Source organism: Garra rufa, chromosome 19, assembly GCF_049309525.1.
Source record: "Garra rufa chromosome 19, GarRuf1.0, whole genome shotgun sequence".
NCBI lineage: Eukaryota > Metazoa > Chordata > Actinopteri > Cypriniformes > Cyprinidae > Garra > Garra rufa.
In genome coordinates this window covers 13928709-13946403 of record NC_133379.1, presented here as the reverse complement: position 1 = coordinate 13946403, position 17695 = coordinate 13928709, and the positions used below count along the sequence as shown (strand labels likewise).

Below are 17695 nucleotides of genomic sequence, written 5' to 3'. Positions count from 1 at the left end.
ACATAAACAGTTAGAAGCACTGTGGCAGATGGAAGTTGAAATCAGTATACACAAGATGGCAGTTTGTCTCTGTCTCTGGTTAATGATTAAAGTATATTTATGAGAAATGTTATAGCTTTTAGCATTGTTTATACAGCTATAAATCATATATTTTCTAAAACATTTGAATGCAAATTGCTCACTGTCATAATCTGTCAAGCATATATTCTAAACATATCTATTAGACTTTTTAATATGCCCTTGTAATGTGAATATTGAATTGCACTAATGAAGGGAAAACATTTGTGATCAACCAGTTCTCTAAAATTGCTCAGAGGTGCATCTCATGAACCTTCAGTTGGCAAAACAGAGTAAGAAGTAAAAGAGATGAAGGATGCAGGCATGTTTCTGATGAAATAAGGGTCCCCAATGTTGACTATGTTCACAGTCATGGTCTTACAATAGCCAAGGCATGCCGAATACTAGGATAACAACCATGTCCTCAGACATTCAAACATTTGTAGACAGAAAAGGTATGTATTTGAAAAATATGCATTGTATTGTAATACTGAATAGTTACTGTAATGGTTTCTATTGCAGTAGCCCACTTGCATTTTACATTATACACAAACACATGTGCCTACACATAGTCATGTCTTTTTCTTTCCTATATCATAATAACATTGTAATTTGTTTGACTGCCAGTACAAGTGTAACTGTAAATCCTGTCCAGTTTCTTGCAGTCGATATCCCACATACAGTAATGTGCAGTTTTGTACTGTTAAAAACTGATATATGCCATACAGAAAAAGTGCAGCCGTATGCCTTTTCAGTCATTGTTTTTAAAACTAAAGCCATAGTTTATATCAGGAAAGTACACTAATATAAAGAGTATATTGTTACATCGATAACGTGTCTAATCATTATGACTATGTAGTTTGCGTATAATGACACAATGGCTTGTCATTCAACTTTTGAGTGATGAACTAAGGATTTTGAGAAAGTTACAGGCTTTTGTGTAGAGCTGTTTGCACGAATATTGTTTAAGAAATGCACCTAATGGTTTGCACATATTAAGGATGATTCAAGAAATACATACTTTATTTAGAAAATCATATGGAATTTACAGATTGTTCTCATATAAATTCATGGAACCAACAAACAGACCTGTACAGTCAAATGTACAGGTGCATCTCATTAAATTAGAATGTCGTGGAAAAGTTCATTTATTTCAGTAATTCAACTCAAATTGTGAATCTTGTGTATTAAATAAATTCAATGCACACAGACTGAAATAGTTTAAGTCTTTGGTTTATTTAATTGTGATGATTTGGCTCACATTTAATGAAAACCCACCAATTCACCATCTCAACAAATTAGAATATGGTGACATGCCAATCAGCTAATCAACTTAAAACACCTGCAAAGTTTTCCTGAGCCTTCAAAATGGTCTCTCAGTTTGGTTCACTAGACTGTTGATCTGACAGTTGTCCAGAAGACAATCACTGACACCTTTCACAAGGAGGGTAAGCCACAGTCATTGCGAAAGAAGCTGGCTGTTCACAAAGTGCTGCATCCAAGCATGTTAACGGAAAGTTGAGTGGAAGGAAAAAGAGAACCGCAGCCTTGAGACTATTTCAAGCAAAGACTTGTCAAGCAAAATCGATTTAAGAATTTGGGTGAACTTCACAAGGAATGGACTAAGGCTAGGGTCAAGGCATCAAGAGCCACCACACACAGAAGTGTCAAAGAATTTGTCTACAGTTGTCGTATTCCTCTTGTTAAGCCACTCCTGAACCACAGACAACATCAGAGGCGTCTTACCTGGGCTAAGGAGAAGAAGAAATGGACTGTTGCCTAGTGGTCTGAAGTCCTCTTTTCAGATGAGAGCAAATTTTGTATTTCATTTGGAAACCAAGGTCCTACAGTCTGAAAGAAGGGTGGAGAAGCTGATAGTCCAAGTTACTTGAAGTCCAGTGTTAAGTTTCCACAGTCTGTGATGATTTGGGGTGCAATGTCATCTGCTGGTGAAAACCAAAGTCACTGCACCTGTTTACTAAGAAATGTTAGAGCACTTCATGCTTCATTCTGCTGACCAGCTTTTTAAAGATGCTGATTTCATTTTCCAGCAGGATTTGGCACCTACCCACACTGCCAAAAGCACCAAAAGTTGGTAAAAGGAGCCCCTAAGTATTGAGTACATATACAGTAAATTAACATACTTTCCAGAAGGCCAACAATTCACTAAAATTGATTTTTTTTTATTGGTCTTATGAAGTATTCTAATTTGCTGAGAATTTTGTTAAATGTGAGCCAAATTAAAAGAATCAAAGACTTAAACTGCTTCAGCCTCTGTGCATTGCAATGCATTGAATAACTGAAATAAATGAACTTTTTTCACGACATTCTAATTTATTGAGATGCACCTGTATATAAGACCAAAGAGGTTGTTAATGACACTTTATGACATTTGCTGAAGAAATATTGCATGCTGTCAATACCAAGATGACTTTGACCCAAATGTAAAAAAGATTTTTGGCATCTGTTCAAGTTATGGAAGTGTATTGAATATCCATGGAGAAAATATATATTTTTTTACAGTTCCAGGGAAAATCAATATATACAATTAGTAACTGCTGTCTTTGGGTAATAATGAGCATTTTTATTTAAATTAAGATAGGATAATGTTCCAGATAATGAAGGCAGTCCTTGAATATTCTTTCCCAACTAATTCATTTCCCATTAAATTGCCAGTTTCTCCTGCAGTCTAGTCTAAAACACATTTAGTATGTGCTAGACAGAGTTTGTAAATTGTCCCTGAGCAGCAAAGGTGATGGATACTTGTGGAGGCCAGTCTCATTTGTCTTACTCAAATGCTCTCTACATAACAAAAGAACTAGGATTATCAAAGTGGACATGTAAATGAGAAACTAAATAAATCAGCGATAAAGGACACTGATACGGCAATTTTTTTAAGGAAGTACTTGTAATAATATTCTCTATATACTTATATAGCTATATATAATTTATTGACATATTGAATTTAAATGTATTATTGCCTAAGTAATGCAGGGTGGAGAAGCAGATGTCCAGAAGATGCTTTGATTTAGGGCCTGAAGCTACATGCACAGAAGCAAATCCCACCGCACACCTGAGCTTTACATCATTTCTGCACTTCTCACCGAGCCAAACCATCTAACAGTGCTTGGGGGTTTTGCCTCTGTTCCTCAACACTGCCTTCATCTTGAAAGAGAAGTCAGAGACATCAGCAGAAAAAAAAATGGCAATTTGCTGTGTGACACTGGGGGTCAGGAAGCTCCATCACCTTGGGCTTGTGAGAATGCAGTCTTACGGTTAGCAGAAAGAGAGTTTAACAGAATAGTGTGATGCTAACTTTTTTCCAGAGGTGTAAAATACTTGAGTCATTTTACTTGATTACTCTACTTAAGTATTATTTTGGGGGATTTGTACTTTACTCAAGTACAATTTTAACTGACTACTTGTACTTTTACTTGATTACATTTCTGAAGAAAAAAATGGTAACACTTTCTATGAAGGCCCCTCTTTATAATACATTATAAGGGTATTTCTAAGGCATTATATCTATTGATTGACATCAAAGTAATCAAACTGATAATACAAATGTGTCATATTACACATTCATCTAATCTTATACCTGATCTTATGGCTCTAATACGAGAAATATTATTATTATTATTATTATTATTATTACTTATAAGTGGTCTTTGTATGCTTTAGGTACCATGAGTAACATGGCAAGATATGAGACTTATAATATGTTATAACTATGATGAGGTAATCATACTCCTAAAAGCTATAACCACAAATAAGTAAACATACTCATGAGATGATACAACATAGGTTTTAGGTTTAAAACATTTAGGTTTTTTTTTTTTTTTTTTTTAGACACTAGATATATGTGTTTGACCTGTGCCATTGCATTTTGCGTCTTTATCTCCATTTAACCATATTTCTGTATGTCTGACAGAAAAAATGTACAGTCGTGGCCAAAAGTTTTGAGAATGACACAAATATTAGTTTTCACAAAGATTGATGCTAAACTGCTTTTAGATCTTTGTTTCAGTTGTTTCTGTGATGTACTGAAATATAATTACAAGCACTTCATACGTTTCAAAGGCTTTTATCGACAATTACATGACATTTATGCAAAGAGTCAGTATTTGCAGTGTTGGCCCTTCTTTTTCAGGACCTCTGCAATTCGACTGGGCATGCTCTCAATCAACTTCTGGGCCAAATCCTGACTGATAGCAACCCATTCTTTCATAATCACTTCTTGGAGTTTGTCAGAATTAGTGGGTTTTTGTTTGTCCACCCGCCTCTTGAAGATTGACCACAAGTTTTAAGATCTGGGGAGTTTCCAGGCCATGGACCCAAAATGTCAATGTTTTGGTCCCCGAGCCACTTAGTTATCACTTTTGCCTTATGGCACGGTGCTCCATCGTGCTGGAAAATGCATTGTTCTTCACCAAACTGTTGTTGGGTTGTTGGAAGAAGTTGCTGTTGGAGGGTGTTTTGGTACCATTCTTTATTCATGGCTGTGTTTTTGGGCAAAATTGTGAGTGAGCCCACTCCCTTGGATGAGAAGCAACCCCACACATGAATGGTCTCAGGATGCTTTACTGTTGGCATGACACAGGACTGATGGTAGCGCTCACCTTTTCTTCTCCGGACAAGCCTTTTTCCAGATGCCCCAAACAATCGGAAAGAGGCTTCATCAGAGAATATGACTTTGCCCCAGTCCTCAGCAGTCCATTCGCCATACGTTTTGCAAAAGATCAATCTGTCCCTGATTTTTTTTTTTTTTTTTTGGAGAGAAGTGGCTTCTTTGCTGCCCTTCTTGACACCAGGCCATCTTCCAAAAGTCTTGGCCTCACTGTGTGTTCAGATGCGCTCACACCTGCCTGCTGCCATTCCTGAGCAAGCTCTGCACTGGTGGCACTCCGATCCCGCAGCTCAATCCTCTTTAGGAGACCATCCTGGCGCTTGCTGGACTTTCTTGGATGCCCTGAAGCCTTCTTAACAAGAATTGAACCTCTTTCCTTGAAGTTCTTGATGATCCTATAAATTGTTGATTTAGGTGCAGTCTTAGTAGCCACAATATCCTTGCCTGTGAAGCCATTTTTATGCAACGCAATGATGGATGCACGCGTTTCTTTGCAGGTCACCATGGTTAACAATGGAAGAACAATGATTTCAAGCATCACCCTCCTTTTAACATGTCAAGTCTGCCATTCTAACCCAATCAGCCTGACATAATGATCTCCAGCCTTGTGCTCGTCAACATTCTCACCTGAGTTAACAAGACGATTACTGAAATGATCTCAGCAGGGGTCCGTTCTTCGTACCTCGCTTACTAAGTTAGCTGGATTTGATTGTTGACGATTTGGCATGATCTTGGATTGTTTGGTTCTTCAAAGCTCATCCTGGACTTGCTGTCATAGCAACAGCTCTGCAAGCTTAAACCTGCTCTGGAGCAGGTTTATTTCATGTAAACAGGATTTAGGCTGCGCTCCTGGCGGGTTATGATTGGTTGAAATGGCGAGGTCACTTCTGATTGGTTAAAGAGCACGACTGACGCGGACTGACTCACGTGGGAAAAGAAAAGTATCTTGCAAGAAAGTGTATATATATGACAGGTTCCAGAAAATATTTGGCAGCACAACTGTTGATATTATCCAACATTGATCATTCTAATAATAAATCAGCATATTAGAATGATTCCTGAAGGATCGTGTGACACTGACAGCTGATAAAAATTCAGCTTTTCATCACAGGAATAAATTCTATTTCAAAGTATGTTAAAATATATTAAAAAACAAGAAAATTATTTTATTTTGTAAAAACAATTTGCAATATTACTGTTATTTTCTGTATTTTTAATCAAATAAATGCAGTCTTGATGAGCATAAGAGACTTCTTTAAAGACTATTACAAGTCTTACTGACCCCAAACTTTTGAACGGTAGTGTATAAAAAAATAAAAATATAAATAAAATAACATATCAAGGAAAAAACATGTAACATGGGCAGCATTAACGCGTTTAATTTGTTCACTACTTTTTGCCAGCCCTCTCTCCTTGCTTTTCCAGCCTTTGCAGTGTTCCCTTGCATTTTAATTAAACTCTGAAACTCCTGAAATCCCTCAATCAAGAGTTCTTGCTCTGCTGCAGAAAAATACTGAGCTCGCTCCTTCTTCATGTTCGCCGACCAATCAAAGCGTTGCCGATCAATGTTTCTACTATCGATACGTAGCCCCTTTTAAGCCACCCAGTGATCTCAAATAACTTCATCCAGCTATACTAATCATCAACAACAGGTGCGTTCGGAGAACCGGAATAGCGAGCTCATAGTTAGCGTGATGATTTGATCTTGGATGTGTCATTTGATCCTGGATGTAGTAAGCGAGGTACGAAGAACGGACCCCAGGTCCTTTAATGACAGCAATGAAATGCAGTGGAAAGTTTTTTTCGGGATTAAGTAAATTTTCATGGCAAAGAAGGACTATGCAATTCATCTGATCACTCTTCATAACATTCTGGAGTATATGCAAATTGCTATTATAAAAACTTAAGCAGCAACTTTTCCAATTTCCAATATTTATGTAATTCTCAAAACTTTTGGCCACGACTGTACTTCTACTTTTTAAAACTTGAGAACAATTTAAAGTTGTACTTTTTTACTTTTACTCAAGTATGTTTTTGGCCAGATACTTGTACTTTTAATTGAGTAAAACTTTCAATGAGTATCTGTACTTTCACTTGAGTAAAATGTTTTGTACTTTTTACACCTCTGCTTTTTCTTTTTAGATTTTAGGTTAAAAACTCTATATCAGTGTTTCTCTTATCTGACTATTTCAGGTCTTGGAGTCTCTTTAATGAGCTGATGAGTTGAATCAGGTGTGTTTAATTTGATAAAGTGTTGGTGTGCCTTCAGGAACAGGTTTGGGAAACACTGCAGGAAGTAAGTGTATATCTTAGGGCAGGGGTGCCCAACCCTGTTCCTGGAGATCTACCATCCTACAAAGTTCAGCTCTAACTCTGATCAAACACACCTGAACCAGCTAATTAATCTCTTAGGTAGTAATTAATAATTACAGACAGCTGTGTTGGAGCAGCGCTGGAACTAAAATCTGCAGGTAGGTAGATCTCCAGGAACAGGGTTGGGCACCCCTGTCTTAGGGCCATTTATTTAAACTTGGCATATCAAAGTACCAGTACTTTGGACAAAATCAATACTAAAATATAATAGAGTGACAGGATATGGATCCAGACTTCTGTAGTAGTTTGACACTCGCAAGCTGTCTAACTGACAGGTAGCTGTTTTTGAAAGCTTATATACAGATACACTTCACCATAAAGCAGTCAAAAAAAAAAAAAAAAATCGATTTGTAAACAAAAGGATTTGTCAGATCGGCAAATTAGGAATAAGGGTACAAATATAGACCTCCTGTTGTCTATGTTTATTTAATTGAGAAATAATTGGCTGAATGTCATCATTTAAATAGAATTTCTGTTAGTATTTAACTCTCAATATGAAAAAAAGGATCTGTTCAATAATGTTGCAATGCAATGTAGTTTTTGCAGTATTAAAAACTGGTTTCAATTATTAAACTAATTGACTATTGAAATTTTGATTTTGATTTGAGAGAGAGATGTGAGTTTTAACACAAATGTTTAATTGCTGGTTTGATGAGTTGAGCGGTTGAGCGGACAAGTGCTGTCCCTTCATAAAGCAAGTGAGAGCCTTTGACATTCTTTGGGTCTTTACATGTAAGATCTGGAGCTATTATATGCACTCATGCTTGATTATATGAATATGCATGACAGCATCTCCTAATTAGATTGAGATATGCTCTTTATGTATAACTAATTATAGTATAATTAGCCCTACATTAGTTGAACCATCTTTCTGAAGTAAAGAAATGCATCATTAACATTATATGATCAGTTACCAAGTGCCTCATAAATCCGCATTAACAGTAGACTCAGAGTAAAACATTGTATAAGTTCCTGCTAAAGTTCAATAAGTTTGCTGATTTTCTATTACTTGAGGTCAAATGCTTCAATTGTGAGAAAATTCACAATATAAAAAAATGCTTATGATGAAAAGCTTCTGATCTAAGCTTTGGCACACCACATGAAAGTGATAATGATTTAGTTACTGTCTTGTTTACCAGATAGTCGGTATGCCATTATATATAATCTGCACTGTTAATTAAAAAATTGTTTGACTTTGGCATTGCTGTGGCCCTGCAATAAAACAGATGGCTTTGTTGTCTGAGGGTGTTAATAATAATTAAAAAAAAATCAATGTTTTTATCAGAATGATGCAGTGACAATTAAAGTCTCATTAAAGACTGCATTAATTCAGTAGCATAGAAAGTGTCCGATTTCAAGCCGTTTATTTATGTGCAAAGTTTGTCTAAACACTTTCTGAATCTAATCTAATGCTTATTTCACTCCTCATTTCAAACCTGCCATTAAACTATGTATTCTAGTTCTTTTAACTGTAAAACATTTACATATGAAACACAAACAATTCACTAAACAGCAATAATGACAGTAAACAAAACAAAACAACTGTGAAAATGATGTTCACTTGTTACAGCTACTACAAAAATAATGATGATTTTAAATAAGCATTATTTAAGACAATTTTGAAATAGATGTTTGAAATCAACACATAAAACCAACTTTGTGACACCTTTCCTGTATTCCAACTTGTCCTAGTCTTAGTACATCATTTTTTAATTGTTTTGAAGCACATTTATACAGTTTCAAGAGATACACAAGTTTTCCATAATTATTATATACTTTTTTTAAAGATATATAAAATAGATTTGGTTGTTTGAAAACCATGCTTTGTCATTCAAAACGCTTACGTTATGTTTTGCATTACATTTAATTTACAGTATTACATTTGATCCTGCAATGCACTGATTTAGAGATTTTGTAGCTAATTTGTACAGTAGTTTTTTTTTTCTTTTGATAGAGATAACTTTGCAATTACATGTCAACCATCAGTTATTAGGGTATCAGAAGACTGTTTATCTGTATAATCTGTTTAAAATCTACCAAACTTTATTTTGATTCTCTCTAACACACACTGGCTATAAGTAATTTGCAACTACATTATTCTACTAACCCTAACCTTATAACTGTTAAATGCAGAGTGGGCTATCGTTAATAGATTGTCTGAAGTGGATTTTATATTTAGAAATGGTATTGACTGCTAAATAAAATGTCTCTAGTGAACATTTAATGCATGTTAAATCTAGCAGGCCAAGATTATTGGAAATCATTGGTGTACTCCAGACATGCAGGATGTGTCAAATTGTAGATGCACATTTTTGGGAAACCTAATTTTGACAGCATCACAAATATTCAGTGTAGATATATAATGATCTAATAATGCATTGCAACTGGAAAATGCTTTAGAATGGTGGGTGAGGGATGGATTGGATTGATGCTGGTCTAAGCAGATAACCCTAGTTGGTACACTTTTAAAAAAAATAAAGGTGCTTCACGATGCCATAGAAGAGCCTTTTTTGTCTAAATGGTTCCATAAAGAACCTTTAACATCGGAAGAACCTTTCTGTTTCACAAAAAGGTTCTTTGTTTTGAAAGAAGGTTCTTCAGATTATAAAAAGGTAAGAAAGAGATGGTTCTTTAAAGAACCTTTGACTGAATGGTTCTTTGTGGAACCAAAAATGGTTCTTCTATGGCATCGCTGTGAAGAACCTTTTAAAGCACATTTATTTTTAAGAGTGTAGCATAAGTTGCAAAATATATATATTTTTTCTTTCTTGTTTTTCTTTTCTTTTTTTGGTATGCCTGGTGTTTGTTTTTTCACCTTGAGACCTTCTGTACACTTGCTTGTAACCTGAGCTAAGGACACAGTCTTCTTGTTATCTCCCTGTAAAGAGTTGCTCTAAATGTGGCAAATATCTTTTTTATATCTCTGATCTTTTGTGTGTATACGTCTACTCAGTCTTGTACTCCTATATATGTGCAACATCACAGGAGCTGGAGTGCGATCTGACTCTGTATCACCACAGCTCATAGTCATGCTGATATACAGCCGTATCTCCTGCTAATGTGATACTGCATTTGTACGTTCCACAGAATAAGTTTTTAAATAAGGAAAAACCAAAATGCTCTCTTGTGTAACATTTTTTTTTTAACAGAATCTGCTGTTGATTTCTAACACCCGATTGTGACAGAGAACAAATCAGATAAACCAGTATTTACCGTATGTTTTCAAACAGCTGTTTCAAATTTTCTATTCGCTATGGTGTTAAACAGTCATTTTTCTGTTTCAGTGATACGTTTAACAGAATTAGGCAGGTTAGTCTCAATAAGCTTCATCATTTAACTGTAAAATTATGTCTGCATGCGAAATCTCACACTAGATACGTCTTTTGAATAAGTAATTACTTGCATTACATTGCATTACATGCACCTTTACAATATGATTATAATGGGATTTAAAAAAAATTGCAATTCAACATTTATTAAATACAGTACTTTGATTAAACTATTACAACAATCAACCATGCAGTAAAGCTCATCATTGGACGAACCATAATTGCATTAAACTATGAGGTGTATGCTGATTTTAATTACAATAAACAGGAATTCAGACATACTACTCTGCTCACAAACTCTTTTTCAGCTACTATAATGGAGGGTAGTGTGATATTTTGAATGCAGCTTATTACAATATACTAAATTGTATTATGTTTCATGTTGAGAAGTAATAAGCCAGTAAGTAGTCTTTAAACTTAATAAGCCAGTTAATACTTTTTAAGTGGCAGCAAGTCTTAATGATTAAGTTATAGAATCATATATTCGACTGATCGGTTCAAACCAGCTGATTCTGTTTTTATGAATAGTAAAACATTGATTCGCCTGATTTGTTCAAAATCACAGATTAGTTCAGAAACAAAACAAAACACTGATGTGTGTTGCTCAGAGGAACACAACAATTCTGCTTTAGTTAGTACTTTTTCATTAGCAAAATAGAGTGAAACTATCATTATTGAAAATGTTGTGTCTAAAATGTCATTTAACCCTCTAAGTGCCAAAGCTGCAAAATTGCAACAAGACATAATAGACTCTAGTCCTAATACGGTGTAATATCTCATTTGTATTCCCTACCTTCCCTTCAAATGGCTGATAAAAAAGTTGTACCGTGAGTATGCTTGCAAATGGTATTTGCCGATTCTGACTATTATGAATATTTGCCTTTTGGAAATGATGAAAAAAAAAAAAAAAAGTGCAAATAAGTTCAAACATCCATTCAATGTCTATTATTTCCTGAATATTACTGATGAACTGATCAAAAAGTTGGCTACTGTTCACATGTATTTTACTACTATATAGTATAGTAATATAGTAATAATGTAGTACTTTCTCCTGTTTTATTGTTGGTTTCCTCTTTTCTGATCATTTGGAATGAGGATAAAAAGAAAAAAAAAATCAATATCTACTATTTCCTGAATATTATGAAATTTATGATGACCGCCCCCTGATGACGTCATAATATGCAAATTAGATGTATATATTTACACCCAACATTTTTTCTAATTTACAGTAGAGCTCTATCTTAAAGCCCTTTCAAGCCACAAGCTTTTGAAATGTTAATGTCAAAATCCATTTTTCAAAAAAAAAAAAAAAGGTGCCTAAAGGGTTAATATTGAATTTTTATTATTGAACTGCTGTATAAAATCAGTCACATTTGCATTCTCACTAATATTAAGAAGGAAGAACAGCACTCTGTTCACTCGTCATATTGCATGAAACATATAATGCATTTATGATGTGCAAATGCCGCTGTTGATGAATAGAATTGCACTCATCATCGCAAAGATGACTCTATAAACTATCCAATACACTTTTTCCAGAAGACATCAAATGAGCAACAGATGAACGAGAGAATGCATTCTTAAAAAAGAAATTATGATGATGTTTGAGCTGCTATTTTTCAAAATCTGCTAGTGTCCTGGAGGAACACTATGTGGTAATGCACCATGCATAAATGCTTTAAAAATAGCAAGTCAGGAGACAATAGAAGACCTATGTGTTCTCTATTATCACTATTATCACCACACTGGTTACTAACAAACGTAGTGCCTTTAGGATCTTCTTAATTTTGGTGTATGCAGTAACACAGAGCCCGCTCTGTATGTTTTGAGGCACTTTATTTTAGGCGAAGTACTTACTCTGCTGATGGAGAAAAGTCACCACTTATATGTCAAGTTGTCTAAGTAGTCTCTACCACACTCGTACCTTGAAACTCTCTCACTCTAACACCATTTGCTACCTTAACAACAGCTGCCAGCCCTGCCAGCAAATTTAGCAATCCGAACAAGCTCTCCCTGAGGATTTCATATCATTCTTTTTCCTCTTTGTTCTCGCAGAGGCTTGCCAGTCGACTAGCACACCCAGGGCCCTTATTCTGCTTGAGCGATTTTGGCAGGTTATAACTTTGAAAGGTGAAAGAGTACAGCCCCAGACATGGCCAGCTGTCTCTCATTGCTGTTTCTTTTCCAAAATGAATGTAATGTTAATTATCTCACCAAACAAAGCCAGCACAGACATTATTAAAAAACTAATAGCTTTTCAGTATTAATAAGCAGACCCCCAGAACCTTTGTAACTCAGGAGAAAGGTGTTTTGCAAAATCTCTTTTCTTCTTATGGTCAGTTTGATTGACGTAAATGATGCTGAATGTGAATTATTTGTGTTTCTGTACGGTTAGTACTATAGTTTTGAACCGTGGGTGAGTTTATTATTCAGTACCCTTCTTCAGAAAGCCATGATCTGGCCAATTCAGCTTTTTTTTTCTTGGATTCATCAGCATTTTTTTCTAATGAAACCTTGTTATTAAAAGGAGCGATATACAAGCCCTCTAGTAGAGTCTCTGTTAGGTGCACCTGGACTATTACCAATGCAATAAACTGTAGCATATACATCAAAGAAGATATTAATACCCCTTTTGCTTGCCCTCTTTTCTTTGGTATTCCCATTTGCTGTGGGAACCACAGCTACGACACGGAGGCAAGGTGATTCTGGTACGACTTGAAAGTAGGACACAGATTTTCGCTCATCTATCAATCCCTGCAAGAGGATTTCTCTTGCACCTACCACTGCAGTGGATGTTTGCAACAGCGCAAATGCCTTTTCTTGTAGTTCAAACCCTCTTTACTGCTCATTTCACATGATTTCTGTTTTGAAGAGGAAAACAGGGACTATTCAATTCACTAAAAGCTTTTTAGACTTGACATTGCAGTCATACATTTTAAAGGAAGTGTGGTGAGATGGATACATTAACTTTAATTCTTCGCACAGCTATAAATAAAGTACTCTAAAAATGGCAATCTCTGTTTTGTAGAAGCAGCAAGTGCCAGTGAACCCATACAACCTTCAGATCAACAAAATTTATTTTTTCCTCATTCAGTTGCACTAATGCACCGAATACATTGGAATTACATAATTGAAATTACATAGGCCTACATTTTGCCACAACAATCTTAACAGCTAAAAACATGAGTTTTGCAGTTGTATTCAAGGAAAACGTATGCAGAAACATGCACATTTTAACCATCTGTTGTTGTTCGCAAAGCAGGCCCAGTGAAATGAATATAAAATATTAAGGTTTGATTCAATATTAAGGTTTCAGTAAGATTTTGTTTGGGCGCAGTACCAAACTTTTCCACTCAATGAAACTTGCTTCCTATTTCTTTTATTGCAAGTGTGACTCTTTTTATCAGAGCAATTTGACCTTTTCGAATCAAATCCATTTTTTAAAATTAATTATTTTTTTTGTTTAAATAGCAAGTGCAAAAACCTTTACCAAGTTTCATACCATTCAGAAGAAATTAATTTGCATTTATTTATTTATGTACATACTTATGTTGATAATATACAGTAAGAACACAGAAAAAAAAAAAAACTATTTTCTTGGTGTCAAAAATAATAATATAACAAGGAAAATTTAATAATAGATAATTTAAGATAAAATTTAAAAAGATATGATTTTTTATATATTTTTTTGGTAACACTTTAGATTAGGAAACACTATTCACTATTACCGTGTTGCTTAATAACATGCATACAGTATTACGAGCATATTGCCTGTTTATTAGTACTTAAAAAGCACTTTAATGCAAGACCATATTCTACACTCCCAGTCCTACCTCATACCTAAACATAACTACTACAACAACTACCTTATAATCAATAAGCAGCAATGAGGAGTTTACTCAGGAAAAACTCTTAATAGTGAATGCGTTCCCTAGTGTAATGTAGGCCTATTACTTTTTTTTTTTTTTTTTTAGACAGTGTATCTTCAGTGTATCAAGGCCTGTTTGTGGGGAAATGAGGAAAAGTGTACAGGAAAGCGGTTTTAAAAATCCTTTTACACACTTTACCTTGAAAATACATTGCATGAATAAAATATAAAAAAAGGAATGTGAAAGAGTATGTTGGAAATAAATTACACTGGCCTGGACTTGACTCTATTATGAACAGTATGCTAGAGAAACAGTTGCTTATAGTGACTAATGGTTACACTGTGTGTGTGTGTGTGCAGGATTACGACCACCGCCGCCTGCATGATGGACTTGCGCAGATACCCGCTTGATGAGCAGAACTGCACGCTGGAAATCGAGAGCTGTGAGTGCCCCATGAGACTTTTTTCTTTCTCTCCATCAATTTTTCATATTCATCTGACATGATATATTGCACTTTTTTCAGATGTTGTTATATTACATCCTTATGCTACAATGATTATTTTCCCCACCTCATTCTGCACATCATGGCCCATAATGGCAAACGAAAATCCCAGGTTTGTGATAACTTTGCAAATTGCAAAAGATAAGCGGGGGTGGGGGAAAATAAATATCACATTGCAAAATTATTCAGACCCTAAACTCAGTACTTAATTGAAGCACCTTCAGCAGCGATTACACTCTTTTGTGTGTATAATACGACAAGCTTTTCACACCTGGATTAGGGGGCTTTCTGCTATTATTCACCGCAGATCCTCTCAAGCTCTGTCAAGTTGAGTGGGGACCAATGGTGGACAGACATTTTCAGATCTCTGCTAAGATATTTGATTGGGTTTAAGTTTAGGCTCTGGCTGGGCCACTCAAGAACATTCCAAGAGTTGACACTAGCCCACTTGAATTATCCTTCCTGTGTGTTTACTTCAAGTGCTCTGGAGCAAGTTTTCATTAGGGATATATCTGTATTTTGCTGTGTTCAGATGTCCTCCTTCCGCCTCTGAAAAACACCCCCACTGCATGATAATACCACCACCCTATTTCTGGTTTCCTCTAGACCTTACGATTTGGTTCATCAGACCAGAGAATCTTGTTTCTGACAGATTGAAAGTTCTTTAGATGCATTTTGTTTTATTTCAAATGGCATTTTGTGTCTTCACTTCTTTCTGGCCTCTCTGTCATAAAGCTCAGGCTGGTAAAGTGATGCACCAATAGCTGTCCTTCTGCAAATTTCTCTCATCTCCACACATGATCTCTGAACCTCCACCAGAGTGACCTTTGGGTTCTTGGTCAACGGGAGACCAGCTTATAGAAGATTTATCGGTTGTTCCAAAGCTCTTCCATTTAAAAGATATAAAGGCCACTCTGCTCTTAGAAATCTTTAATGCAGTAGGTTTTTGTGCCCTTGCCCAGATCTCTCTCAGCACTCTGCAGGGTAATTTCTTTGACTTGATTTTTGCTCTGATATGCATTTTCATCTTTTAGACCTTTGTATAGACAGGTGTGTGCCTTTCTTGTCCAATCATCGGAAGTTGCAGCAGATGGGCTCTGGTCAAAGTGCAGAAACATCTCAAAGATGATCCAGAGAAATGGGTTGCAACCTAGTTTTTCACTAAATTTCAGGTATCATAGCGATGCAATTTTTCAAAATAATCTCAAATCAGTTTTTTTGCTTTATCATTATGGGTTATGACGTGTAGATTTGGTGTGATGGTTTTAGCAACTACTACTAAAATGTGAAAAAGGGGGAGATGGAGACTTTTGCAAGGCAGTGCATACATGGTCTGGGCAGGATTATTTTTTCAATTTTCATCATTTTCAAACCTAAAGGTTTTATTTTGGCAGGTTGCCGGCAAGTAATTATACGCACTGCCGGTTTTAGCGCTGCCAAGTGAAGCACGTATGTCACAATTTTGCTGTGAAACCGTCCAAAGTCTGGATTTATGCCTTTAGTTTAAATGGAAACCTTATACAGTATTACAGTTACTCGATCTAAAACGGTGATTGTGCATTAACAGCTGTGAACTGTTGGTACACAAATGACGATCTGAAATTATTTATTACAATTACATAGTTTCAAGTATGAGATATCTCAGACACATCAACTGCTATGATTGTTTTGATTTGGAATCACAACCAATTTGGATTGAATTCTAAGTTTTTTCTTGTTTTTTAACAGAAACACAAGGTTTCTGAGAGCATTGTGTGCGTGTGTGGAGAGCGCCAGCCGTACTCCACCATTACCTTAATTAGGATGACCTTCATCTCCATAAAGCCAGGAGATAAAGAGAGCCAGTCAGCATTCGTGCTACACAGCGCCATGAGCAGAAAAGGCCTAATCAAGTCTAATTGCGAGTATATATGTGGTGTGCGCTGGGAGAGAGTGGAGATCCAGCCGGAATCCTCCAGCGTCCGCTGTTACGTACGGCCCACTGGCTGCTGCCATTAAAAGCAGAGAGACGGAAAGCTAAGAGCTGGAGGAGATCAGGAGAGGGCATGTGTGCACACTTGCTAATTGTGCTCTTGTGAACTCCAACACATTGGTTGCACTGGAGCGAACAGCCAATGCTCAGTGCATAAGACAATTGAAAAATACACAAATCCTTCCTTGTTGGGCTTGCAATGTAATGTCCAAGTCAGAAACAATATTTTATTCCTGCAAGCATTTTATTTGTGAAATGGCATTCTGTATTGACAGCCATATTGACATTCTGTCAGAGAGCATAATATGTCTATAACCTCAAATCCTCTGAGAATCCCATGAACTTTTATCTAATTGGTTTTGCCGTTTCCTTTCCCAAGCTCTGTCCGAGTTTCTCACAAGTTTCACTTTCTTTCAAGTACCCTCCACAGAGGATTGTGAGAACACAGAGTGTGCTGAGAGTGCCAGCTCTACTCCAGCATTACCTATAGCGATGCCAAGGTCATGGGTTCATTTCCCAGGGAGCACATATTGATGAATGTGTACTGAATGCACTGCAAGTCTCTTTGCAAAAATGGTTAGTGGGGTCAGGTGGCCAGGTCATCCTCTGAAGAGAGTCCTGCAGTCTATTCATCCATAACACACACAAAATAGACTGAGCTAGCTGAATCATACTAGATGATGCTATGCAACTTTCAGAGTGTGCAGGTTTGTATTGGTGTGCCTGTAAACATATACCACAATGAGCACTTCGGAGACTGAACATACAGGATACATTACAGTTTTGATCAATACATTTTTGAGTTTTTACTTGCACTGAATACAAAAGTCTCTGCTTTCTAATAGTATAATTTTAATGGTTCTACTCCCAGACGTTGTCAATACATAAACATTTAAAATTGTTTTAGAGAAAATGGCCTCTGAAGATTCAAAATTTTCATACAAATCAGATCAGAAGAATTATTTA

The 17695-nt window shown here is 36.0% G+C and overlaps 1 protein-coding gene across 1 annotated transcript in view; it reads left to right on the top strand.

Moving 5' to 3' along the window:
- The window catches only part of LOC141292722 (gamma-aminobutyric acid receptor subunit beta-2-like), a 129434-nt gene that overhangs the window by 50648 nt on the left and 61091 nt on the right, over positions 1–17695 (top strand). The window contains exon 4 of the mRNA XM_073824761.1: positions 14615–14697. Within this exon, the coding sequence (XP_073680862.1) occupies positions 14615–14697 (83 nt within the window). The remainder of the gene's footprint in view (positions 1–14614; positions 14698–17695) is intronic.